This window comes from Syngnathus scovelli, chromosome 16 (genome assembly GCF_024217435.2).
Source record: "Syngnathus scovelli strain Florida chromosome 16, RoL_Ssco_1.2, whole genome shotgun sequence".
Classification (NCBI taxonomy): Eukaryota; Metazoa; Chordata; class Actinopteri; order Syngnathiformes; family Syngnathidae; genus Syngnathus; species Syngnathus scovelli.
Window position 1 is genome coordinate 3,439,492 of NC_090862.1, and position 25,109 is coordinate 3,464,600.

The 25,109-nt window shown below is 41.4% G+C and overlaps 6 protein-coding genes across 9 annotated transcripts; 3 read left to right on the top strand and 3 right to left on the bottom strand.

The window, feature by feature from the left end:
• The first annotated feature begins 212 nt into the window (after positions 1-212).
• gys1 (glycogen synthase 1 (muscle)) lies at positions 213-7,781 on the top strand. The gene is made up of 16 exons (XM_049746007.1): positions 213-381; positions 3,241-3,359; positions 3,425-3,606; positions 4,144-4,335; positions 4,410-4,595; positions 4,695-4,839; positions 4,938-5,055; positions 5,134-5,254; positions 5,319-5,425; positions 5,539-5,598; positions 5,673-5,865; positions 5,938-6,064; positions 6,134-6,229; positions 6,289-6,452; positions 6,520-6,600; positions 6,683-7,781. The coding sequence occupies exons 2-16, from the start codon at positions 3,242-3,244 to the stop codon at positions 6,929-6,931; spliced, it is 2,139 nt and encodes a 712-aa protein (XP_049601964.1). The 5' UTR covers positions 213-381; position 3,241; the 3' UTR covers positions 6,932-7,781.
• aspdh (aspartate dehydrogenase domain containing) lies at positions 7,379-9,365 on the bottom strand. Its single transcript, XM_049746115.2, has 8 exons — positions 9,327-9,365; positions 9,145-9,239; positions 8,898-9,042; positions 8,725-8,809; positions 8,503-8,652; positions 8,224-8,447; positions 8,013-8,152; positions 7,379-7,893 (listed from the first exon to the last, which is right to left on the bottom strand). Exons 2-8 carry the CDS (start codon positions 9,197-9,199, stop codon positions 7,856-7,858), a joined length of 837 nt encoding a protein of 278 aa, XP_049602072.1. The 5' UTR covers positions 9,200-9,239; positions 9,327-9,365; the 3' UTR covers positions 7,379-7,855.
• tmem86b (transmembrane protein 86B) lies at positions 9,116-11,351 on the top strand. Of its 3 annotated transcripts, none has more exons than XM_049746123.1 (4): positions 9,116-9,257; positions 10,269-10,353; positions 10,422-10,665; positions 10,751-11,351. In XM_049746123.1, the coding sequence occupies exons 2-4, from the start codon at positions 10,303-10,305 to the stop codon at positions 11,200-11,202; spliced, it is 747 nt and encodes a 248-aa protein (XP_049602080.1). In that variant the 5' UTR covers positions 9,116-9,257; positions 10,269-10,302; the 3' UTR covers positions 11,203-11,351. The 3 variants fall into 3 exon arrangements, with proteins under 3 accessions (XP_049602080.1, XP_049602081.1, XP_049602082.1); XM_049746124.1 differs by having other exon boundaries at positions 10,273-10,353; XM_049746125.2 differs by lacking the exon at positions 9,116-9,257 and adding an exon at positions 9,744-10,209.
• hspbp1 (HSPA (heat shock 70kDa) binding protein, cytoplasmic cochaperone 1) lies at positions 11,188-13,446 on the bottom strand. Of its 2 annotated transcripts, XR_007486850.1 has the most exons (9): positions 13,277-13,446; positions 12,873-12,996; positions 12,577-12,778; positions 12,270-12,494; positions 12,047-12,202; positions 11,890-11,986; positions 11,691-11,802; positions 11,438-11,601; positions 11,188-11,395 (listed from the first exon to the last, which is right to left on the bottom strand). XR_007486850.1 is itself a non-coding variant. In XM_049746104.1 (8 exons), exons 2-8 carry the CDS (start codon positions 12,990-12,992, stop codon positions 11,521-11,523), a joined length of 993 nt encoding a protein of 330 aa, XP_049602061.1. In that variant the 5' UTR covers positions 12,993-12,996; positions 13,277-13,446; the 3' UTR covers positions 11,188-11,520. The 2 variants fall into 2 exon arrangements, 1 of the variants encoding a protein (XP_049602061.1); XM_049746104.1 differs by having other exon boundaries at positions 11,188-11,601.
• Positions 13,447-13,844: 398 nt separating this feature from the next.
• On the top strand, positions 13,845-16,931 carry tufm (Tu translation elongation factor, mitochondrial). The gene is made up of 10 exons (XM_049744931.2): positions 13,845-13,962; positions 14,470-14,516; positions 14,625-14,763; positions 14,855-15,021; positions 15,122-15,391; positions 15,463-15,595; positions 15,776-15,880; positions 16,013-16,164; positions 16,275-16,394; positions 16,522-16,931. The coding sequence occupies exons 1-10, from the start codon at positions 13,926-13,928 to the stop codon at positions 16,687-16,689; spliced, it is 1,338 nt and encodes a 445-aa protein (XP_049600888.1). The 5' UTR covers positions 13,845-13,925; the 3' UTR covers positions 16,690-16,931.
• Positions 16,932-18,139: 1,208 nt separating this feature from the next.
• On the bottom strand, positions 18,140-23,709 carry kcnj12b (potassium inwardly rectifying channel subfamily J member 12b). Its single transcript, XM_049744932.2, has 2 exons — positions 23,249-23,709; positions 18,140-21,309 (listed from the first exon to the last, which is right to left on the bottom strand). The coding sequence occupies exon 2, from the start codon at positions 21,218-21,220 to the stop codon at positions 19,940-19,942; it is 1,281 nt and encodes a 426-aa protein (XP_049600889.1). The 5' UTR covers positions 21,221-21,309; positions 23,249-23,709; the 3' UTR covers positions 18,140-19,939.
• Between the last annotated feature and the right edge of the window lie 1,400 nt (positions 23,710-25,109).

The following is a 25,109-nucleotide window of genomic DNA, read 5'->3' on the forward strand; positions in this document are numbered from 1 at the left end:
CTATATTTTTATTGTCATTTTTATTTCTCAATGCACAGTGAAAATGTGCTGTCAACGTTATGCGAGTCCCTTTAACTACTGTGCAGCTTTAAGGGTGCCGCCTACTTCCCTTTACGTCACATACAGAGGCGGAGTCAACTCAAGCTCATGAATAATGTATAACAACAAGAGGCATTCACGGACCTTTTTTTACGGTCGTATCACACAGCACTCACGTAACGCACGCACCATCCCTGACGTGAGCCTGCAAATGCACGTAGCCAATGTGCGTGGATGACATTTAGCAAACGCTACCGCCCCCTTTTCCCACTGTTTTCCCCTTCAGATTGACTGCGACAGCTGGCAATGTGTGGCCTGACCACTTGAAGTTCAAGCCGAAGGGTGAGTATAAAGCCCTTTCTTATTTACAAATCTACAAGAGTGAATTGCTTCCTCATCCGACGCCGGTGTGTTTCAAAATCGCAGTGTCCTTCGCATGGATTGAAATAAGCAATAGTGGTGACGTTGAACTCCATCAAAGACGTGCATACGTGCATGTCAACGCTGACATGGTTGATGATGGAGTTCGTGTTCTGTGCAAACGTTGCTAGATTTCATTTTTGTCTTGCTTGAGGCCTGATGTTTCCTGGAATGAAACTAGTGGACAACAAGTGGACAAGGGCATGATGATGACGACGATGAAGATGATGATAATGGTGCTTTGGCAGGGGTTCAGTTGAGCGTCTCAGAGGCGCTATATCCTATGCACTCTAGTTTTGCTGATTTACTAAATTGTCACTCGTGTAGTACTTTCAACCTGACAGAAAAACATACTAATGCTGCAACTAGCAATTTTGATAATTGATTAATAGAGCAATCCGATTATCCCCCCTGGAAAAAAAAAAACTTTCACGGAGGACTACAGAAATACAAAAATTGGATATTTACTATTAAGAAGCTGAAATCCTTGCATTTGTGCTATTTTCATAAAAACATCAATTTGATAATCAATTAAATTAATCAATGCACCTCTAGAAACAATCCTTGGAAAAGTTCCAATCAAATGTTGCCCTATATGTTCGCCTCAACAAAGCCCCATCACTTTTTAAATCTCTAAACATGCCCCCTTCTAATGTGACCCTAAAAAGACTGGCAAAATCTATTTAAGGTTCTAACAGATCATGTTCAACAACTAGACAACATCGAGCCTGTTTGCTCAGTGTCACCTTTGTTTAGTGCCGCCAGCCAAACATAACTCCATGGCGGTCTGTTATCAGCTCCAAAAGTTAACCATACCCAGTGGTTTATGACAAACATGTCAGGTATTTCACATTTGATGTGTCATTAAAAGTAAATCATGTTAATACTTGATCCAGTTTTTTGTGGGACTTGTTTCACATCTGCGGCTTTTTTTTTTTTTTGTACCGTTTGTTCCTCAGATTGCACCATTTGTGCAAGCAGGAACTGAACACAAAACTGTTCTAACTTTTCGTGACAGGAATTCACCCTCCCCTAAATGAGATTCCTTCATGATAAGACAACAACAATGCAGATAATGCATCTTTTTATTTTGTTTTTTTTATATTTGGAGTGTCGAACTCAGTGATTGATAGCTTTTCTATGTTGTTAAAACTCTATTGAGGTGGGGGTTGGAGCACACTGTGTGTTTGTGTTTTTGCAGGTTTGCTCTACATACAATCTAAGCTGGTCAAAGGGCTTCTTCTGGCTGCCTTCCCAAGTGGCTCTATAAAAGACTCACGCCCAAACATGCACAAACAGAGAATAGTGGCCCTAAATTGCGCAATTAACGATGGGGAGGAGGGGGCAGACTGTGGTTGAGCTTTTACCTTTAGTTTATTTTTTTTATAAACCTAACTAACAGTAGAGTCTTTATATTTTTAATCCACAAATGAAATATCCATTACTTCAAAGGTTTTGAAGCAAACAAAAATAACCAGGTCGTGTGACCCAAGTGCAAAACTGCCGAAGAGCAAACCAACATTAACTCCATTTGCAAAGATTTCAATCGGACTCTTTCACCTGTGTAACGCTGCAGTAAAGGGAAGTCAAGTTCATCCGCTAGCAGCCATCTGTCACAACAGCCACTAGTCCAGTTAAGCCACTATACCCCTTTGCAATACTATTATGGCGCTACCCAAATTTAGTAACCCATGAATAATGCACTTCAAATGAACTGGCAATCACAATTGTATTTTCGTGCCATTCAGTTACCGTGAATGGTTATTTGTTTATAGCTGTCCCGTGATTGGCTGGCATCCTTTTCAGAGGGGGGTACCCGGGCCTCTCGCCCAAATTCAGCAGAGGATAGATTCCAACTTACCCATGACCCTTGTGAGGATACAAAAGATCTAGGAATGGCTGGCTGAACGTCTACTAAGCATTTACTAATAATGGCACAGTAGTGTCTAACAATAAATAAATAAACAGAAAATAGAATAGTGTGTCTATCAGCTCATGTAGACAGAATTAAGATTTTATATTTTTTGAATGAGGCTCTGTGATAAAATCAATTATTCACTGAGTGGAGAACTTAAATTGTTTCTCACAAGTCCTGAAATAAGATCCTCAGTGACAGTTGATGTAAACCCTCAAGGGCAACAAGACTTTTAGTTGAAGGAGTCATTATCTCTTGACAAATACTTTCATAAGAAACTTAGTCAATCCTGATTTGAGCAATCCGTATTTGCTTGTCAGGGTGAGCTCGTGCAAGAAGATACTGGTAGTTATTGATGGGCGTTATAGTTTGTCTAAAGGTGTAGAAAAAGAAACTATGAGCAGTTAGGTGTTTAATATTTAGAATATTTACATAATTAAATGAAGTACTTATGGAGAAATAGAGATACTTGTTTTTAAAAAAAACTCTAAAAGGAGAAATATTGATTCATCTGTCCTTAAGAGAAATGGAAAAAAAATATAGACTCTAAAATATACTCAAGTACAAATATAAATGTCAATTTAATACCTATTTTCATAACTTAGGCCAACTGAAAAAAATCTTAAAAATAAAAATGTTGCATAGTAAGCAGGAAAAAAAAACAAATCACACAGACAAGGAATTTTTTTAGCCTATTTTGATAATGCAGATATGAATTCAAATGGAAGGAGAAAAAATCAGAAAAATAAATACTCAACAAATTTTTAATCTTGAGTCTTGTCATTTTAATTCTACTATTGAGTGCCGCTAGACTGGCACACAAAAAAAAAAAAATCTAATTATCTGTGACCTTTATGTCTTCACAGTATGCCGCTGGCTCGCAGCTTGTCCGTCACGTCCCTTCCCGGGCTAGAGGAATGGGATGAAGATTTTGATTTGGAGAACGCTGTACTTTTTGAAATAGCTTGGGAAGTCGCAAACAAAGGTACGTGCATGGCATGATTGTCCCTAAACTCACTCCACTCACAATCTGAGTGACATTTTATGCAGTCGGAGGAATCTACACAGTCATCCAAACCAAAGCCCGCCTAACGTCAGAAGAATGGGGGGAGAACTATTTCCTGGTGGGTCCTTACGTGGAGAGCAACGTGCGCACACAGGTGGAGCTCATCGAGCCTACAAATCCTGCGCTCAAGAGAACCATTGACAAGATGAACTCCAGCGGGTGTAAGGTGAAGTACCGCCAAAAACACACACACGTGCCAAAGTTAGAACTCAATGTCCCACTAGAGAACAGGCCCGCTCACTGTTCGGTACCAGATCATGCTTCTAAAATCCCGTGACATTTTCTCGTAAAGGTTAGAGGCTATATGAAATACCTTTGACTCGAACACACGTGCAGAGGACATGCAAAGATCATAAAGTTTTATTTTTTTTGAACTGTGCAGCTGTAGGTGGCGGCTTGATTTTAAAGGGATATTTTTAAACAAGTGTTGTAGCACTTAACTGCCAGGACAAAATAAGAGCCCAACCGAGTGTTTCAGTTTCACTCGCTTAAAAGTAGTGCAACGGCGCGTAAACAAACAAATTGGTCAAACCGGTTGTATTCTAAATGTTTGATCAGCAAAATTTGAATCACAATCATCTCTGTTGGTCAAGTATGGAAAAACAGACAAGGAATTTGACTTCATTAATTCAAGGTAGCTAAAATTAGCAACAATATTTTGTCACGTCCAGTCAAGGAAAAAATTAATCGTGCTTTTTGGCAGGTTTACTTTGGTCGCTGGCTCATCGAGGGGAGCCCCTATGTGGTTCTCATCGACGTGGGCTTCACCGCTTGGTCTCTGGACAAGTGGAAGAGTGAGCTGTGGGATCTCTGTGACATCGGGGTTCCCTGGTTCGACCGCGAGGCCAACGACGCCGTGCTATTTGGCTTCCTGACCGCTTGGCTCCTCGGAGAGGTCAGAACTTCCACATTTTAAAATTGTACAATCTGTATCATCTCAATGTCATTATATTTGACCTTCATGTGTAGTACACGGCCCAGTGTGAAGAGACTCCTCACGTGGTGGCCCATTTCCACGAGTGGCTGGCTGGCTTGGGCTTGGTGTTGTGTAGACATAGGCAGTTGTCCATAGCGACCATCTTCACCACTCACGCCACGCTCCTGGGACGCTACCTGTGCGCCGGGAATGTCGACTTCTACAACAAACTTTCTGAGGTTTGTGTTTTGAGTGAGTTCATTTGATTGAAGCAGTTGCTGATCACCAATATGAAATAAAAATGGGTTAATAAAAATGTTTGTGTGTGTGGTTCTCAGTTCAACGTGGATAAGGAAGCTGGTGATCGACAAATCTACCATCGTTATTGTTTGGAACGAGCAGCTGCCCACTGTGCACACGTTTTCACCACCGTGTCCCAGATCACGGCCATCGAGGCGGAAAACCTGCTCAAAAGGAAACCAGGTGTGGCACAGTTCTTCGATGTTGTAATTTCCCAGCGGTCCTAAATGCACCATTAATGCTGAGTCATTATTTTGCTTTATGGAATGTTTTCCTCACAGATATTGTCACTCCCAATGGACTCAACGTGAAGAAGTTCTCAGCAGTCCATGAGTTTCAGAACCTCCACGCGCAGAGCAAGAATCGGATTCAGGAGTTTGTCAGGGGACACTTTTATGGGTCGGAAAATTAACCTATCTAAAGAATTCTCGACAGTTTTCTGGTTTTTATATTGGCGATATTTGTCATGACCATCAGGCACCTTGACTTCAACCTGGACAAGTGTTTGTTCCTCTTCATCGCTGGAAGATATGAATTCTCCAACAAAGGAGCTGACATATTCTTAGAGGCCTTGGCCAGACTCAACTATCTGCTTAGAGTAAGTACATTTGGAGTATTGTAAATATGGCATTTTTTTTTTCTATTATTATTTTTTTTTGCAGGTCAATCACAGCGATGTGACCGTCATCGCATTTTTCATCATGCCGGCTCGGACAAACAACTTCAACGTGGAGACCTTAAAGGGTCAAGCGGTCAGGAAGCAACTTTGGTGAGGCTGCACTTTTTACACCTAGTGTATGGACATAAGTATTGGGACAGCAGGCAATAATTGTGGATGTACTTTTTATGATAATTCTTACTTTTATTTTTAATGACTGACAGGGATACTGCTCACACAGTGAAGGAGCGCTTTGGAAAGAAACTTTATGAGTCTCTGCTCGTGTAAGTTCTTTCATATCTTCCTGTAAATGTTCCACGTTGGATGACACAAAAGTCATTTTTCCCATTGTTATTAGTGGACAGCTGCCAGATGTGTCAAAGATGTTGGACAAAGAAGACTTCACCATGATGAAGCGAGCCATCTTTGCTACTCAAAGACAATGCCAGCCTCCGGTGTGCACTCATAACATGCTGGAGGACAACGGCGACCCCATTCTGAACTCTGTGCGCCGTATCGGCCTATTTAACAGCTCCGCTGACCGTGTTAAGGTGCGTTTAGATAACCTCAACCTCAATATTCTGTTTTCATTGAGTCGCTCAGTCAAATATCTTTCCATCCAGATTATCTTCCATCCCGAGTTCCTGTCATGCACGTCTCCTCTGCTTCCGATGGATTATGAGGAATTTGTAAGAGGTTGCCACCTGGGCGTCTTCCCCTCTTATTATGAACCGTGGGGCTACACGCCAGGTTCGAACCATGCGTGCTAGACTCGAAATGAAAGTGTCAAACGTGGACTAAAGTTCTTGTCGTTTCCAGCCGAGTGCACCGTCATGGGAATCCCGTCCATTTCAACAAACCTGTCTGGCTTTGGTTGTTTCATGGAGGAACACATAGCGGATCCTTCAGCATATGGTACCTTTCTATTTGGCCTAAAAACAAAATACTCCTTCTGACACCTTTGACCTTTGCAGGGATCTACATCCTGGACCGACGGTTCCGAGGGGTGGACGAGTCGTGCAATCAGCTCACCTCCTTCCTGTTCCAGTTCTGCAAGCAGAGCCGACGCCAGAGGATCATCCAGAGGAACCGCACGGAGCGTCTCAGTGACCTCCTGGACTGGAGATACCTCGGCAGGGTATGACTTTAGTTTGAGTCCTTTTCTTCTTTTGGAAACCAATGTTATATTTTTCGATTGCCATCAGTATTACGTAGCCGCACGTCACATGGCCCTGGCGAAAGCCTTCCCTGACACCTTCCTGTACGAACCTCACGACCCCACCTCGGTAAGTTAACCCCTATGTTTAATTGATCTTTGAAGAAAAGCTCATCCTAAATCTTCTGATCAAACTCCTATCCCCTTCTCAGACATCAGGTTTCCGTTACCCCCGCCCCGCCTCCGTGCCACCTTCTCCTTCCCTCTCCCGCCATTCCTCCCCCCACCACAGCGACGTGGAGGACGACGAGGATGACGACGAACGGTACGACGAAGATCTGGAGGCGGAAAAGGACAGAGTGAACATTCGCCAGCCCTTCACCATGCCGTTCAAAAACAAGATTACTGCTGCCTACAAGCCCAACGGGAACGGCAACGGAGTCGCAAGTGAGAAAAACTGACACACGGAAACACGCCGGAACATGTTGAATGACGCTTGTGAGATTTCGGATAATGGCCACACATTTAGCGAGCTAATCATATAAACAATTGAAAACAAAATGGAGCTTTCTTCCCAGCCAAATATATAAAAACATACCGAGTCAATTTAAATCCTTTCAGTCACACCAGCAGTGCTACAAGTGGTTTTGTTTTGAAGTGTAACCAGCACATCACAAAGGGAAAAGTCAAAACTGCTGTATTTACTAACACTGAATTAGGATAATTTTTTTTTTTTTTTTTTATAGAGCAGGAAAAAAAACAATCAAATCCTCCTTTTTACTGTTTTATCATTTTCTATTTTCCGTATTGGAAAAAAAATAGCATCATTTGCTGTAAGTATCCCAATTACACTGTTTTGCAGTCAATAGTAGCATTTTTTTTGTCTTTCAAATGCCTTATTTCTTTAAAAAAAAAAAAAACACACCAATACATTACACACTCAATGCCGCCAAAAAATTCTTCCCCCCTCTCAATTTTGTTTTTGCGTTTTATTTTTATTCCCAAGCCTTAAAAGTTTTTTTTTTTTTGCTTATTACTGTGAACCACCTCACATGCACACTCCCCCCCCACATGTATCAGCTTGTGTATTGACGAGTATTCATGACAGCGGTAGGGAAAAAAAAAAAGTGAACGTGTCTTGGTGATTGCAACTGTTTGCACGTGTGAGATGAGCCTTGAATAGGAGCTAGAAAATGGAAGGAAGCAAGATGTATGTTTCTGTATATCCCTGTGAGAGTTTTATCATTTCTTCCGACCTTGCACAATTCAACTTATAATAAAGACGACCTGGCTAAGGTTTACAAATGACAACCGCTTTTTGCTTACATGTGATTTATTGGGCATGTCCACTGTTCACCTTCTAGAATAATCTTCCATCAGATACTTCAGCATAAATAAACTCGACCCCCGTGACCTTTGCAGACTGAAAAGAAAACATAAAAAAAGGCAATTTCTAATTAATCACTTTTGTCTATGCAAATTCTCAGTCATCCAAATCCGCAAAATCTCGAACTACTCCAAAACGAAAAGTTTGAAACTTACCAATTAGACTATTCCAAAACGAGTTGTATGTTGCACTACCAGTTACGGCGCCAAGTTGGGCTGGATTCCTTCTCACCGTGTGCACTGAGAAACCGCCAACCCCTGTCACCTGCACCTCCACGAGATGATAATCACTCAACCTGGCCCGAGGAAAAAAACGTGATCACATCAAACGCCGTGCCAGGTTACCTTTGTCATAAAAATAACTCACGCCGTGTCGGCCACAATCTCTCCCTGAACACCGTTAAAACCGAGTGTCCCTGCGGCCACTGCCGCTGCCGCCATGGTGTTGACATTGTTGGGAGCGAGGGGACACAGCTCCGCCACAGAGCCTGTGAATAAAACCCGCCTTCCTTGTTCCTCTGCCCACTCTGAGAGCACATCTTCAGTCAGACGGAAGCAGGATGGATGCTTGGACATCCTTATGAATAAAGCCTGCAAGCAAAGAATGATGAGGGTGGGGTCATTTAGTCACCTGTATGAATTTTACCTGCAAGGTCCCGCTATCGTTCAACTTCTGGATGTCTTGACCTCCCCATAAGGCACCACTTGGAACGTAGAGGGTTCGTCCATTATTTTGGGCCGCCTGACGAAGTTTTGTATTTAGGTCATGATCAGCGAGGGCGGAGGGGGAACCAACCTATAGGAAGTAGGAACACATTAAGTTTAATCGCCTAATTTGACCTACTTTTAGTTAATTGAAAGATCTCACCATAAGATGTGAGTGGGACAGGAAGCGGACCCCGAATTCTTTCACTACCTGAGGATGGCACACCTCCACAATGACATCACATTCCCTGAAGAACATTAATGAAACGGAAGTTAGATGACGCATCGAGTGTCTGACAATGATATTCAATTCTAATGAAATGTTCATGTCGGCACCTTTCTGCAAAGGATGACAAATTATGCAAAACAAGTTCATCCGGGACTAAACGTTCCAGTTTTTCAGGATTTCGGTTCCAAACAAAAGCCAAAGTTAAGCCTACAGAGGTGCCATCTTTGATGATTCTCTCCAGCAAGTACTGTCCTACAAAGTGAAACAAACAATAGTTGTTTTCTCAGATTTGTGTTCAAGGAGCTTCATGAAGGTGTCTGGTAGTGTTTTCATGCCGTAAAAGGAATTTCACACCGAGATGTCCAAATCCGACAATTCCAATTCGCAGGGGAGAGGAATGCGTTGCCATTTTTCCATGCAGTGGACACGAATAGCTTCGGAAAATTCACCTGCATATATAAACACGTGTAAGTATTAACTTCATATCACAACTCCCACAATCAGTGTTATGGCTCCCCTCACCGATAATCCCATACCTTTCTCGGGTCTCCCAGTCCGAATCAAGCAACTCTGACAATGGAATCATGGGAGAGCACATAGTACAAGGTTTGACCACAGAGGCCAAAGTTAATCATTGTTAGTTCTTTAGGGACTGGATTGGTATAATCACTCTTGAAACTATTGTATTGTAAATTATGACAAAGTTATTTTTGATTCTCAGATTTTCAGACATTGTCAAGTTTGCTAAAAAAAAATTGCTAAAAGTAGTTACTGAAAAAGAATGATATAATAATTAAATTAATAATTAAATTATAATAATTAAGATATGGGTCTGTTATGTTGAACACAAAGATGTTGCATTGTAAATTAAAAGTAATTCCCTTGTTGCAATTAATTGCCCCAGTATTCAGAGCAAACAGTCACATGTCAACTTTTCAATTCAAAACTAGAGCAATGCACTAATTTGAACGTAACCCCAACTAAACAACAACAATTTCGCACTCTCACGGAAGTGCTGTGTTTTAATGATGTGTGATTGGTGAAAAACAAAGGAGATTAAAATCTGTCAATTCTTCTCTTTCTCTGCATTGCCATCTAGTGTATAAAGTAAGTAATACAAATGAATGCAGGAAAACAAAAAACAAAAACATTCAATCTGAGCCTGTATGAGAAGCAAGAACATCAGTAGTGCTTAGCATAATAACTAAAAAACTGACAATTTTATGAAACCGGCCTCACCAACTTTGCATTATATTTTGAAGCATTCCCCTTGGATAGGTCAAAGGTCAAGTTCCCTGTCACAATGACTCAAAACAAGAAGATTGATAATGTGGTGTAATCACAACGCAAGGATCAGTCTAAAGTTCATGGCTCAGTAGACAGCAGCAGATTTCATTTTCACAGGGAACAGCAGAACAAGTAGGAGCTTTTTTTAAAATATATATCCTTTTGTATTTTTATTTATTTATTTCTGTCAGGCAGCAGAACAGGAGTTGGAGCTCAGTGGACAACATGGACATCCTTGAGACGCATGCCTATGACAGACGGCAGAAAAGAAACACGGTATTGTCTAATTTGCATTTGAATCATTCTTAATATTGTTATATAATTTTCGTTTCTCTTTCTTTCAGTCCTGTGCTCTGCTCCTGTCTTTGATGCCTTTCTTTTTGGCCTCAGCCATGTACTTCTATCTATGGACTCCACACTTCCCAGCGTCCATCACGCTAGCGGCTGTCAAATCGGCACCGACACTCCTTCTGGCTGCGGCGGTGCTGAGCTGGAATGGAGGTCAGAGTGTACTGGGTGTGGTGGGAGGACTTGTCTTCTCAGCTGTGGGCGACTGCTGCCTGGTATGGCCGGAGTTTTTCCTCCATGGTAAGAAACCCGTCAGGGATTTTTTTGCATGTTAAACTTTATTTAGAGAATTAATAATATCACGGGAATATGTGATGTGTTTTAGGAATGGCTGCCTTCGCTTTGGCCCATCTTCTCTACTCGTTCGCCTTCCTTTCATCTCGTTACGAGGCGTATTCTTCCTCCTCGTGGACCGGCCTGCTATATCTGATCCTGGTTGTGATCGCAGGAGGTTTCTATACATATTTGTTTCCGTTTTTACGAAAGGACCCCAACTCAGACCTTATGGTTCCCGCTGTGGGGGGATACGTTGTCATAATTACACTGATGGGAATATTAGCCACTAGAACCCGACGCGGATTTACACTGTTGGGAAGTTTGATTTTTATTGTGTCTGACCTTTCGTTGGCGATGCAACAGTTTAAGGTGACGGCGCCCGTGGAACACGGTAACACTGTTGTTATGGTGACGTATTACTTAGCACAGCTACTAATTAGTGTTGGTGACATGAAGGCAGTGGAGATCAAAAATGACTTTGCAAAATGGAAGCAGACCTAGCTAGTTTATTAGCATTACTATGAATTAACAAATGGCAAATTGCTTTGAAATAATTGTATTGCCATATTTAATATGACAATGTAATATTCATATTTAAGTGAAAGTTGTCAAGATGAACATGTATAAAAATACCCATTTTGACATTTTAATATACAGTGTCTGAGTCTTCCTCAAAGAATTTAAAAGTCCTTACACATGTACTGACATTGATGACAATTTGAAAGTTTTTTTTTTTACATTCTATTTGAGATGCATGACCCCAAAACTGATATAACATGTTAAATGACATGCAAAAAAACAAACAGAATTCATCTGAGGTCAGCGGTCCATTCCGTGGTCATCTGGCTGGTGTCCACCAAAACAAGCCGTCTTTAAGCGCTCACAGAATTCCAGTACTTCCTGTTGAAAGAGGAAAACCCAAGTTGCTCTCAAACCAATATTAGCTGTGCAGCATTCTAGTTTAAATTTTAAAACAGTAAGTGACTCACCAGACTTTCCTCTTTCCCTTGGAGCTCTTTGGTTCGCAGTCGTAGCAACTCTTCAAGCCCTAGAGACGGATCCTTACAATCTTTGAGCCCCTTCACACAGTCTTCCACCAGGCTGGAGGAGAAGCAATAAGTCATCATAACCAGGTTGACTTAGGCTTCATTGTCACTGACCCTCAGTTGAAGACACAAATTGTCTTACCAACAAAGAGCGCCGAACACATGTTCATGAAAAGGCAAGTGTGGAGCTCGCAGGACCGAGACCAGCTGCTGCACCATCCCCATGGAAACCACTGCATCTGCAAGAAGAATAAAAGACACAGTGATACTCATCTAAGGACGTCCATCCTCATCCATACCTTTCTGTTCAGGGTGTGACGTCAGCAGGTTGAGCAGAAGGAACGCCGATTTAGTCTGAAGCTTCTCATGTTTTGACTGCATGCCTCTCATCAGGACCGAGAAGCCATCATGTGACAAAAAGGCCTCCAGTCCCGCATCTTGCTCTCGAACCAGACCTGAAGTTACAAGAGACGGATGACGATAAAATAATCCATTTGAGGAGTTTTATTATCACATACTCACATGAGACGGCATACAGGGCTTTGACTCTGACTGTGGGGTGGGGGTCCGAGTCTGTCAGCTGCAGAAGCTTTGGCAGAACGTTTAGCTTTAGTAAATGATCCTGCACTTGAGGCATGTTCTGAGCACTGGTACCGATCAACTGAGCAGCGTTCCACCTCAAACTACTTTGGGCATGACACAAATATTTGGAGACACACAGATCCAGGCCTCCCAGAACCATCAAGTCTGTAAGAGGTGAGGATACGCAATTAGGTTATTGTTTATTGAATATTACTCTCATTTAATTAATTCATATACTATTACCAACCTCGGGCATTGTCAAGGTTCTCACACAAATCTGACAGCAACTCAAAGGCTGATTCTCGCTCATCTTCATCGTCATCATCCCTATCCCCCTCGCCGTTCACCTCCTCCTTGTTCAAGACAGTCAGGCACTGCTTCATCTGCTCCACTTCATTCATCTGCCCTTTGCAGACATCTGCGAGAGCGTCCCGTAGCCATGCGCTCCTCTAAAAAACAAACAAAAAAAAGAGTCAGATTGATCTCAACAGTTCATTGGTTAATTGTCAAAGTCTTCTAATATGCATTTTTCACAACACTAACCTCCTCTGAAATGGGTTCGACAGGGGCAGGCCCCTCAGCACCGGTCCCAGCATCGATTGCCATCTGCAGGACCCCCTGAAGGTTCTGGGGATATCTTCGATCTTGTCTATCTTCAGCCATGTCGCTTAAAGGGGGCAACACAATTTGATATAAGAACAATAAAATGCATTGGTTAAAAACAGCCAGAAAACAGTTAAGTATACATTGTATTTGACTGACATAAGATTTTAAACACAAGTTTGGACACGCCAAATGATCCGTAGGCCTTAATGGTTAGAACCACCAGTTTAGGATTACTGATTTAAATACAACCCCAAACTGTCATGCTCAGTACAAGGCAGCAACAGCCCTCCTAGCTATACCTTTAACCTTAGGCTACATAAAAATGTTTAAATCCACCTTACCTTCAAACGATCACGAGATAATACTGAAAAAAAAGTGATCACAGATCCTTTTTGATAATCCTGAAGGTTGACGCCTCTTTAAACCCCGAAGACACATGTAAGCGCTAGAACATTCTAGCTAGCTAGTAGGTAAAGCAAGCGCATGAGTAAGCTGCCATGTTTTACCGTAATTATAAAACTATAGCCGCAAATATCATTTGATACTAACAGCTGTCTCCTCAGTCTGTCTAGTCAAGTCAAGTTTTACATTTATTTTTAACTATAAAATAATCCACACAGTGATAAAGATTGTACTTCATAATATGCATTTTATTATTTAATTCAGAAAAATGTTTGCCCGTCTATTAGCGGATTTAAAGTGAGTCAATGACGTAAGAGTTGATCAGCGTTCAGAGAGTACTAGTGGAAGCAAGATGGATTATAGTGTTCCCTGTTCAAACGTTACTCAACGTTTGTCATTGTTTAATTACAAAAAATGTTGATGTCAAAGGATTAAATTGAATATTGATTTGATTCAGGGTGAAACGAATAACCATACTGGGACTTGGGAGAAGGAACAAGGAATAGGAGACAATATGCCACTAAATGCGCTGCACTTGATATTACTCTCTTGGCGGCTTATTTGTCTTTGGTTTTCTGAGTGTTCAAGATGGCCGCGCTTTTGGGACTGCGTGCGTGTGTCTCCGGTAAAATTGTCTAATGTTCTAATTCTTTAATCGCGTGATGCTGTATTTGTGGTTCTCTCTGTTCATTTGCATCGCTTCGTCTAGTTGTGAACATGCTATTGTGTATGATTGCAACTTAAACAAAAGGGGATGATGCTGTCCATGCTCATAGCAGTGCAAGGTCACGTTACCGATAGTCGCAAGCTAACAATCCAACTAATCACAATGAAAAAGTGATACATTATTATTGACTGGAATTGGAATATATTCTTAAATTGGGACAGGCAATACTCCGATAAGTAGTAATACAACTTGGAGTCATATTTTAAGTAAACTTCCTGTTCCTGTGTGTTTGGCAAGCTAATAGTTTTTGTAAGACCTGCTTAGCTATTTTATCACATCCTCTCGGTCAGATGAGTTGGCTGAAGACGTGATTTTGCGCATGCACTGATTAAAACGAAATTGCATTGCCTATCTATTTTAAATGATTTTGACCTTATCCTGTTCTATTGCTTTTCTTGTCTCCAGCTCTTCATCTGACCACACCAAGCCTGGTGCAGAGCAGCTTTAAGCTCGTGAGTATGCACACAAACTAGCCTGAAGATAATACATTAATCGGAATTACAAACGTTCTAAATATTTATCTACTGTTTCATATTATATTATGGTATGTTATATTGTAGTGTGCTGTGCCTCTAAGTCGGCGGACCTTCGCTGCAGAGGCTAAGAAGTCTTACACTAGAGAAAAGCCCCACGTCAATGTAGGGACCATCGGGCACGTTGATCATGGCAAGACCACCTTGACTGCAGCTATAACAAAGGGTAAGGGTGCAACAGCTTTTCTGGGATGCCACACAATGCTGGGACAGGCTCCAGATAAAATGTTTCCTAATATCTTTGTTTTAAATCTCAGTTCTTGCTGATGCCGGCGGTGCAAACTTTAAGAAGTATGAGGAGATTGACAACGCCCCCGAGGAGAAGGCCCGAGGAATCACCATCAATGCCTCTCATGTTGAATATACAACAGCCAACAGACATTATGCCCACACAGACTGCCCTGGTCATGCTGACTATGTCAAGGTAAAGTCTTCTCTGAGATCAAGCCAAGCTGTACAAGTGCTACAACTTGCAGGTTTTTGTCCAAATCAAAACTAATTGGAGTTATTTTTTTTTTTTCCAGAATATGATCACAGGTACTGCTCAGATGGACGGCTGCATCCTGGTGGTGGCGGCCACCGACGGTCAGATGCCTCAAACACGGGAGCACCTGCTACTGGCGAGGCAGATCGGCGTTGAGCACGTGGTAGTGTTCATCAACAAGGCGGACGCGGTGGACGATAAAGAAATGTTGGAGCTGGTGGAGATTGAGATCCGTGAGCTTCTCACCGAATTTGGCTATGACGGCGACAACACGCCTGTTGTGATAGGCTCTGCTCTCTGTGCTCTGGAGGTGAGCCAAGTCAATCCAGTAATTGATCACACACAATACATTTTTGAGTCTTGACTGAATGTTTGTGTTAGGGTCGTGAGCCGGAGCTTGGCATCAGTGCAATCCTGAAACTGCTGGACATTGTGGATTCATATGTTCCGTTGCCCAAAAGAGAACTGGAAAAGCCGTTCCTTCTCCCTATTGAAGGAGTTTATTCAATCCCAGGTATGAACCATGGACTGGTGGATTATACAAACATTGATCACATGGTGTGTTTGGTTGTTAGATTTTAGATTGAGAACCTCTCCTTGCAGTCTCTTGTAAGGCGCAGAACGCTGACCTCTGCTGGTCGTAATTAGACATTGCACCCTATTACATTATTATAGTTTTTGTGTTTGTGTTCAGGCAGGGGGACAGTGGTGACCGGCACCATGGAGAGGGGCATCATCAAGAAAGGGGACGACTGTGAGTTTGTGGGTCACAATCGCAGCTCCAAATCTGTGGTTACAGGTGAGAGGAAAGACAGTCAAGCTCACCCATCAATTTATTTGAGGCTTCAATATAATACAAGAGTCAACTAAAAATAATTAAGATAATAATGATAGATTTGAGTGTAACTGATGTCCTTTCCACTGGGCTCAGGTATTGAGATGTTCCATAAATCTCTGGATCGGGCCGAGGCCGGAGACAATCTGGGTGCTCTTGTCCGAGGACTGAAGAGGGAGGATGTGAGGAGAGGGATGGTGATGTGCAAGCCGGGATCCATAAAGCCTCACCAGAAAATCCAGGCTCAGGTTTGGAAAATAATTATGTAGATAGACCCGTAACCGTCCTCATTTTTCACCACTAGGGTGCGCCCTCACCATCAGATTTTATTATTTCATGAGTCACATGTGTGTTGCAGGTTTACATTCTGAGTAAAGAGGAGGGAGGACGACACAAACCCTTTGTCACCAACTTCATGCCTGTCATGTTCTCCCTGACGTGGGACATGGCCTGCAGAGTCACTCTGCCCACTGACAAGGTATGTGCTTGTGTTTTGATTGATTTACGTTGCGGCGTCCACTTTTTTGTTTACAGGGGTTTTGAACAGCTACAAGTCAATATTTTGCTAGTTATTAACCACGCCATCTGACCTGGTTATTTTCAAGGAAATGGTGATGCCAGGCGAGGACACCACCTTGACGCTTACACTTAGACAACCTATGGTCCTGGAGAAAGGTCAGAGGTTCACTCTCAGAGACGGCAACAAAACCATCGGCACCGGCCTGGTGACAGACATCCTGACGGTGACAGAAGAAGATCAATGGGGCTTATAAAAAAGTGTGTGGGGAACCGGGGTGGGTTGGGGGAGTATGGCAGGGTCGTAAGGGCAGGTGGTCGCATAAAAGAACTTAACCTTACAAAGTTGCAAATACACGGGATAGATTACACACAGCATCGTCCAATATGTTGCGATATTCCAGTCAACCAAAATATTTGTAAAGTTAAGCAACTGTGGTTATGGTAAAGCACCAGACTACTTCATGATCTTTATGTAATAAAATGTATTTAATAACAACTTCAATTTTTGTTTTTTTTACCTCCCACCTATGGGCAAATGCTCATTTAACAGTGTTATTGCACTAAGCTAACACAAGAGGGCAGCAAAGAGGCTTTGAGAATTGTATACACTGCTATCTTAGATGTGTTTAAATGCAGGTTGGTTATTTTAAAATCAGAAACCCAAGTTCATTTTAGATAGTTTACATTTGAAAAATAGTTGCTACAGTTGCAAGATAGTAGAACTGATTTGTAGACTTCAATATACTGGACTTCTCGCATTTGAGATAGCCTTCATCTGCCCGCCGTGACCCCCGCTGACGACAAGCAACAGAAAAAGAATGGAAAAACAACATCATCGCGTGAGTCCCGACCTCCTTCCCCTAATGTCATCACCACAGCACAGCATAACCATCCCCTGATATCATGCAAAATATTACAAGCCACTTAGGAGCTATTAATACGAACGACACCATCTGATTGAACACTCAATACCTTTTCTACTTTTTCCAACAGATACAAAGAAGCAAAAAATACATCATCCATTATTTCAAGTAAGTGCGAGTTGATTTCTGTCACCCCTGGTGTACTCGACCTTCCGCACAGGAAGTTCATCAATAGTGTTTACAGGCGGTATTTGAATCTACCTCGTCCTGTAATCCAATCATCTTGTTGCCGTAATCACATACTTGTGGACTGGATTTGACGCCGCATATCTGCCCGTATCGTTGAGTGATGTGCTCAGCTGCACATAAGCAAAATGTAAAACGATATAACCGGACAGTAAACACGCTTATGTTTCAGTGACCTTGATTCTTTTTGCTGAGTCTAAATACTATTGTCATATTTGCAGAGTCATATTTGGACAACAGTGATTATTTGAAAAAATGAGAAATTTTGCCTAATTTGCTTTCTCAGCCTCTCCCCCTGTCCCGCTGATTTCTTCCATTCCCATGTTCCCGTTTTTCAAAACGTTAAACTGTCTGCACCCCTTGAAAAAAAAACGATGTGAATGGAAAAGAAAAGTGTGATTATTATATCAAGAAATAGTCTCTCACATGGGAAAAGATGTGAAGATTGATTGCTTGACATCTCACAACTACAGGCCAAAGATGACTTTCCCCTGACATTTTCAACGAGGGCATTCATTTCCCAAAACATTGGTTGATATTTTGTCAGCTCATTCCCATTGAAACTTTTTTTTACTGTGCAAAAACCAAAACAAAATGTCATCAGTGTCTTTTATTGTTCAACTCAAGAGAGAATTTGGCATGTCCTTGTTATCGCTCGCTGGAAAAGCGCTAATTGTACTCCAGTAGCCGCAACAAAGAAAAATCGTGCTGCAGGGTGATAACATTATTACGTAACGGCCTCGCTTAGTCCAAATGCTCTGAAAACGCCGCCATCATGCAAAAAAATGATCAAATAAATACATGATCCTAAATAGATGTTTAACTCATTACAATATCTTTGACGTCTATAACCGTCATTGGTACTGAATGAGTTAATATCATTTCAGTCGAGTATTGCTACTTTTTCTCAGCCTCCACCTCCATCTGACACAGGCAGTGAAGAAGAAGGAAGGGTTGTGATAATTAAGGCTGCATCCCACTCTGAATGTTGCAATACCGACTTTCCACCGGTTCTCCTCCTCCGGCCTGGTGGAGTGGGTGGGATGCATCTCGTGATCTTCTCCACATTATGCTTACATCATCTGACAGTACAGTCAACGTTCTCATGGGAAGAAAGAATTATTAGCAGTGACCTCAAACTTTTGTGAATACTCATCAGTCATTATATTACAGTTGGCAAATATTTGTAATTGCTTTGAGGGCTGCTATGAAGGTCACAGGTGAACTTTGGAGTGTAGTGTAGCCATAGCAAAGATGTTTCTGAAGGCTTGCGTAAGAGTGAAAGAAGAAACCTTTGGCCCCAGTAGGGACAGCGGCGTCCAAAAATTCTCACGTCTTCTGATTGTCCGATTCCTCGGAGGGGAAAACAAATGACTTCACTTGCTATATTCTTATTTTAGCCTCTACTTAATTGCAAGTTGCTTCAGTCTATGCAAATGACCAAAAACAAACAGCAAAAAAAAAAAAGCAGGTTTATTTACAATACAGACCTGACTGATGTTAGCACACATTGTCGTCTTTGCATCCCGGATTCTGCTTTTTCCCGTACAAAAAAAAAAAAAAAGAAGCATTCATTTTTCAGACAAAAACCTTTGACTATTTTCAGCACGAGTCAGCAAGCTCCCAAATGTAAATATGTAAAGTTGTGCTGAAATGGCATTCAGGTGCACTCACGCTGCAACAACTCACACGAAAGAACACAAATGACCTTTGGCCATTTATTTATACGCTATTTTGGGTATGTATTCTCTCCTCTTCCCGCTAAAAGGTTTTTTAACTTGTACGTTCCCATTAGACTTTGAAAATTCCAGTCGTTACTATACCGTACAGTAGTTGTGTCTACCGTATTTTTTCAACTACAAAATGAAAAGGTCATCGCTTCAAAAGTGATGTACAGTTTTTTTTGTTTTTTTCGCCAACTCTCATTACTGCCGTGTTCGTTATGCTCTTTCAGTCTTTTGTGTTGGCTGCAACATTTGTCATTCAAATGAGTCCATTGTGCCTCAAAATATGGATTTGGAGCTCCACAACATGCAGCCAAATGTCTTTAGGTGAGCGAAACAAATAACACAATAAAAACAATTCTGCTACTATTATTTGCCAGGGGACATAATGGACTTCATAGAAATAAATATTTATTTGCTTTTCCCTCGGCCACAATCTGCTACAATGTATTGACGGTAATGATTAGGATTATTTCCTCAGTTACTATTCATAAATGACAGGAAAAAACTTATGGAGTATAATGTAAATTATAAACTATAAAGTTTCAATCTACAGTTTATTTATTCGCATTTGAATTCCACTCGGGAAAGTTTTTGCAACCCTATCAACTTTGCAGTCATGCAATGGTGCTATAAATAGTTTGTGTGGTGAACTTTTGTAAATGTCAAGTTCAAATCTCGGATTCTACGCTAGATGATTTTTGATCACGTTCAGACGTGGCGTGATCATCCAGGAGGGCCGCAGAACATTGTTTGTCGCCCTCTTTGTCAGAGTCCGCCTCCTCCTCCTCATCCCTGCTTATGAACGCTAGCTCGTTCTCGTAGCAGAAGGAGTTAGCGCCTGATGTCGGGAACTTCCTGCCTTCCATGTCCCTGGCGCTGCACCTCGGGGTAGACGGTACCTCGAAGGTCTTATGAAAATAGGCGTAGTCGATCCTGTACTGGCTCTTCTCCTCGAAAATGAGCGGCTCAAAGCGGTGACCCCAAAGGACCTCCGACGACAGGTAAGAACTGCGCGCCTGGGTGGTCATGGCGGTGGCTTCCACCAAACCTTCTAGTATGATCACAATCTCAAAGTCGGATGTCTCCAGATCTTGTTTGCTGATACCGAACAGGGGGCTGTCTTCGTCGATCTCGTGGATGACGGTGATCGGCGCCACCAGGAAAAGACGATCGGTGCCTCTGTCGTAGCCGACGTTCATGTCGATCTGATCCAGTGGGATGTACTCGCCTTCCTCCGTGTAGCGAGGTTTGACCATCTGGGCTCGGACGTGAGCTTCCACTATATGGCTTTTTCTTAGATTGGCCACCCTAAACATGAGACATAACTTTCCGTCACGCATGGAGATGACGGCGTTTCGGCTGAACAGGAGCGTCTCCGCTCGCTTTTTCGGCCTGGCCATCTTCGCCATAATGGCGCCAATCATGAAGGCGTCGATGACGCAACCCACGATTGACTGAAAGACCACCATGAAGACGGCGGTGGGACATTCCTCCGTCACGCATCGAGCTCCGTACCCGATGGTGGTCTGGGTTTCGATGGAGAAGAGGAACGCGGCCACAAAGGTGTTCACCTGTGTGACGCACGGTACAAAAGTGTCATCGTCTGCGGGACGGTCCATATCGCCGTGCAGGAGGCCGATGACGTAGAAGCCCAAGCCGAACATCAACCAGGACACCACAAACACCAAGCTGAAGACCAGGAACATGTATCGCCAACGTATGTCCACGCAAGTGGTGAACATGTCCGATATGTACCGACTGGACTTGTCGTCCATGTTGGAGAAGTGAATGTTACACTGGCCCGTCTTGCTGACGAAGCGGCCGTGCCTTTGACGTCTGGTGTGGATCTTGCCATTGCCGAAGCTCCCCACGGCAGGCATGCTGGTCAGTCTCAAACCTTCTTCTTCACACGATAGGAAATTGTGCTGGTGGGTCCTTCCCACGTTCATGCCTCAGCGACGAAGGCCACGCAGCTTCACGGGATCAAGGCTGACAGGCAGGCCCGGGCTCCGTCCAACGTTGACTGATAGATAGTTCTCTGAAAAGAAACCCATCAGGATAGGTTGAAAATCATATCAGTCCATCATGGCTGGCCCGACGGGTTCTCTTTTCCCTAACGACATGGCTGCGAACAGCCAGGAGCTGGTTTACACAAGCGCTGTCACTGTTGACAGCTTAGCAATACGGAGGCTATATTTAGAAACTTTTCCGACCCCTCTCGCCACATGTTTTTCAAAAAGTGACTTTAATTCTTGCATCGCCAAAGATATGCTCCCCGTTAATACTTTGAAGTAGGAAATTGGAACTTTTAATCTGAGAGATGTGCTTCGAAGGGTTCACCTGTGCAGCTTTGCATAAAAAAAAAAAAAATAGCAGGAGAGATTTAATACTGTAGGCGTACTAGGATGTCAGATTTATGTGCTCAGTCATAATCATATCATCACTTTTAATTGGGTCAAAGCAAAGGTGCATATTTAATATATATATATATATATATATATATAAATATGTGTATTATATATTACACATATTTTTATATATATTTATTATATATATATATATATATATATTTATATATTTATATATATTTTATTTCTATATATTTATTATATATATTTTTTCTTTTTTATTTATATATATATATATATATATATATTACACATATTTTTATAGATATTTATTATATATTTTTTTATTTTATATGTATTTTATTTCTATATATTTATCTATTTATTTTTTCTCTCTTGCTGTCTATACTGTACACATGTAATGGTTGATGATGATTTAATAATCTCAGCTCCCGAATGGTTTCCCCAGTAACAACATTTGTGTTTGGACAATTGATAAATCATTTAACAAGATAAATGCATACCGGAGTTGCAGTCGAGATGGCAAAGTGCGATAGAAATGGAAAATAAAGTTACCTTCACTTCAGTGATAGAAAATCAGTTTTTCTGTCCGACAAGGTACAGAAATAGCCAACTAATCGAATGCGCTGCCACTTTATGTGACGTATCATCTGTTTCTCACAGCTGGCATAACTATTAGGCCGCAAACCAGTGTGATTCCTTTGTGAGAATGTGCTGGAAAACACTGTGGCTTAAAAAAAATGAAAAAAATAAGTCCAGCATAAAATCAAGCCCAAGTACTTTGAAACGAGAAAAAAATATATTAGTGAATATTCAAATGTAATTTTTTCTTTTTCAGTGTTTAAATAATTTTCATATTTTATTTAATGTATTTTTTTATTGCATATAAAATTACATTTTTTTTTGTTTTTATTTTTCTTTATTTTTTTGTGCCTTTATTTTTCTGCTGATTGGCTGAAGGAAATCAGACTGCTATACCCCGCCTTGGTTTCTGATAAAGGATTTAAACTAATATTATTTCTTGTCTGCTGTTTAGTCATAATTGGCCAGCCACAAGATTAAAAGTCAGGGATGCATGAAATTGAACGTTTGGGACACAAATCCAAAATTCATTTATGCTAATGTAGTGTTCTAAAGATTAAGTCACACACACCGGCCTAACTTGCCCTTCCACGGAAACTCAATTCATTTGACGTCATAAAAACTTTACTCCATTAAGCTGCAGGGACCCTAAGGACATGACTTTAAGTGGGTCAGTGCAAAATGACACGATACTTGGCACTTAGCTGCAAGCGTATTACTTTTGCTTTTGGCATCTTAACAGTACAGTTATTTTCTTCCTCAATCGGTTATGTCATCAATTAGCTGCCGGCCCCTATTTAATTGTGTCTTTACAACCTCGATGAATACACTTTTGTGTTTGTGTATGAATTTGTGTATACTTCACACTTGCTGCCTCACACTGCTCTAGTTGCTAGGCGTCAGGATGATGATGATGAATGTCCGAGGCGCGCTATTATCTAATATATGCAGCCTGCTGCTGTGATTTTAATACTGGAGTAAAAATTAATTTAATTCTGATTGATAAATAAATATAAAATGGCTTACCTTGTTTGCTGTTGCAAAATGTCACGATCAGAACTTTGCGTCTTTTGGCCGCACTACTGCATAGTTCTCTGAAGGCTTCCTTTTTTTTTTTTTTTCTTTTAAGGGTAGAACCTCTTTATCCTCGTGAGGCAAAAAAGTGCATCGCCGCTCAACACGTTCATCCCCGCAAGTTTGAATGCACCTGTTCCTCTTCCTCTGCTCACCGAGGAAAGCATTACAACCACAAATTTTTAACCAAGATATCAAATCTTTGATTTTTTCCAGCTTGAATAATTACAACACCGCTTCTCTCTTCTCCCAAAGTTGATGTATTTGGATTTGCGTGGGCTCAGCGATACAAAGAGAAGTAAAAATCAATCCAGCGCGGATAATTTTGGCATAGTCTATCATCTTCTTCCATGTGTGCTGTCTGATGGTTTTTGCTGAAGATCCTACTCTGTATCTCACATCCACGCAAATCCAAGCCCTCCCCTTCCCTCCCTTTCCACTATGCCATGGTACGTACTTGGCATGTAGAGGCTGAGCAGTCTTGTCTTACCAAGTGTGGCACCCCGTTAGAAATACGTAAAATTATATGTGCACTGAAAAAATAATCTGATTTCCCAATACTTAATTGGTGTCACATGATCACTTCTACCGTCATCCAAAGTCAAGTGTCAGTTTTATATATTAGCCACATTTTTTTTTTTTTTTACTTAAAAAGAAATTGATAATGTCAAGCTTCATATGGGCCATCTATAATTAAAATAAAGTTGTGAGCTTGTGGTCTCAATTTGAAAATGGGTTGCAAATGCTGCCAATATATGGCCGACTTGATGTGAGGGTTACAGCCAATGCAAGTTATTTAAAGTCTGCAAAGTGGGCCAGCCTGGACCTAACTCGGATCCACATTTTGGGGTAGTTTGTGAGGGGAGCTGTCAATCATGTTTTAATAGCGAGAAGGATTGTCTGTGTTTGGATTCATGTGGCAGGTAGACAAGTATTACGCAAGAGTGGAACCATCTGGTGAGGCCCATCTGAGCAGATCTCATGCTGGTCATGTTTTGTTGTCGGGTGTCTCCGGACTTTGTGTTTGTTATTGTTCTAATTAATACAATCTCTAGGTACTTCATTAAAATTTCACTTGGAACATCTACTGAACTTCAAAGCATAAAAAGATTTCATTTAATTCTGTCAAAATATTGTGCTATTATGCTTGAAATTTATATTTAAAATATTTAAAATAAATAGAAATGTAATATATATAATTTTCCTGCTGAGGTTGGAGATGTTAAATGTTGGTGCCTGCAAAATGTACTTTTGCCTTCCATTGTCATGGAAACAATGTTGCTCTGAGCACCGAGGATGCAGGTGGGTCACCCGCTACGTCACGTTATGAGTTGTCGTCTTTTCCGCGACCACGCAAAGCGTAGTGTGTTGTTCTCGTGTTGTTGCATTTTGCAGTCGTTGATCTTTGCATGACTAAATAGGACATTTATTTTTGTATCCCGTGCAGGTGCGCCTGGATGCTGGTGGTTGTGTATCAGCTAATGATCAGTCATGAAGCCCGGGAGCTTTTGTGGGCCAGCTCAGCTCCGAAGGAATCCCACGGGCGCCCAAACACAAAATGTAAGTGACCTCATACACACATTTGAAAAATAGCTTTGAGTCGCCCGCCACTTTTGCCGATAGACAGGTATGACATTATGTTTACATCAAGTATAAAAAAAAATCACTGCAAATAAAATATGATTGTTATTATTGTATAAAATATAATTTTGAGGTACATCTACAGCATGTTTATTTTATTTTATTTTTTTATTTATTTATTTTTTTACACTTTTTAGCTAACCTTATGAGAGCTAACAAACCGATTCCTTGA

Coding starts and splice junctions, on each gene's coding strand:
- kcnj12b (XM_049744932.2), bottom strand. CDS start 21,220: ATGAACGTGGGAAGGACCCACCAGCACAATTTCCTATCGTGTGAAGAA.
- tufm (XM_049744931.2), top strand. CDS start 13,926: ATGGCCGCGCTTTTGGGACTGCGTGCGTGTGTCTCCG. Junction 15,881..16,012: donor CTCCAAATCTGTGGTTACAG/GTGAGAGGAAAG, acceptor CACTGGGCTCAG/GTATTGAGATGTTCCATAAA. Junction 16,395..16,521: donor TCACTCTGCCCACTGACAAG/GTATGTGCTTGT, acceptor GTTATTTTCAAG/GAAATGGTGATGCCAGGCGA.
- hspbp1 (XM_049746104.1), bottom strand. CDS start 12,992: ATGGCTGAAGATAGACAAGATCGAAGATATCCCCAGAACCTTCAGGGG. Junction 12,779..12,872: donor TCGAACCCATTTCAGAGGAG/GTTAGTGTTGTG, acceptor TTTGTTTTTTAG/AGGAGCGCATGGCTACGGGA. Junction 12,203..12,269: donor AGCCCTGTATGCCGTCTCAT/GTGAGTATGTGA, acceptor TTGTAACTTCAG/GTCTGGTTCGAGAGCAAGAT.
- aspdh (XM_049746115.2), bottom strand. CDS start 9,199: ATGGCAACGCATTCCTCTCCCCTGCGAATTGGAATTGTCGGATTTGGA. Junction 9,043..9,144: donor TGTCGGATTTGGACATCTCG/GTGTGAAATTCC, acceptor TTCACTTTGTAG/GACAGTACTTGCTGGAGAGA. Junction 8,810..8,897: donor TTGTCATCCTTTGCAGAAAG/GTGCCGACATGA, acceptor AATGTTCTTCAG/GGAATGTGATGTCATTGTGG.
- tmem86b (XM_049746123.1), top strand. CDS start 10,303: ATGGACATCCTTGAGACGCATGCCTATGACAGACGGCAGAAAAGAAAC. Junction 10,354..10,421: donor GACGGCAGAAAAGAAACACG/GTATTGTCTAAT, acceptor TCTTTCTTTCAG/TCCTGTGCTCTGCTCCTGTC. Junction 10,666..10,750: donor GCCGGAGTTTTTCCTCCATG/GTAAGAAACCCG, acceptor GATGTGTTTTAG/GAATGGCTGCCTTCGCTTTG.
- gys1 (XM_049746007.1), top strand. CDS start 3,242: ATGCCGCTGGCTCGCAGCTTGTCCGTCACGTCCCTTCCCGGGCTAGAG. Junction 5,426..5,538: donor GCGGTCAGGAAGCAACTTTG/GTGAGGCTGCAC, acceptor AATGACTGACAG/GGATACTGCTCACACAGTGA. Junction 5,599..5,672: donor CTTTATGAGTCTCTGCTCGT/GTAAGTTCTTTC, acceptor CATTGTTATTAG/TGGACAGCTGCCAGATGTGT.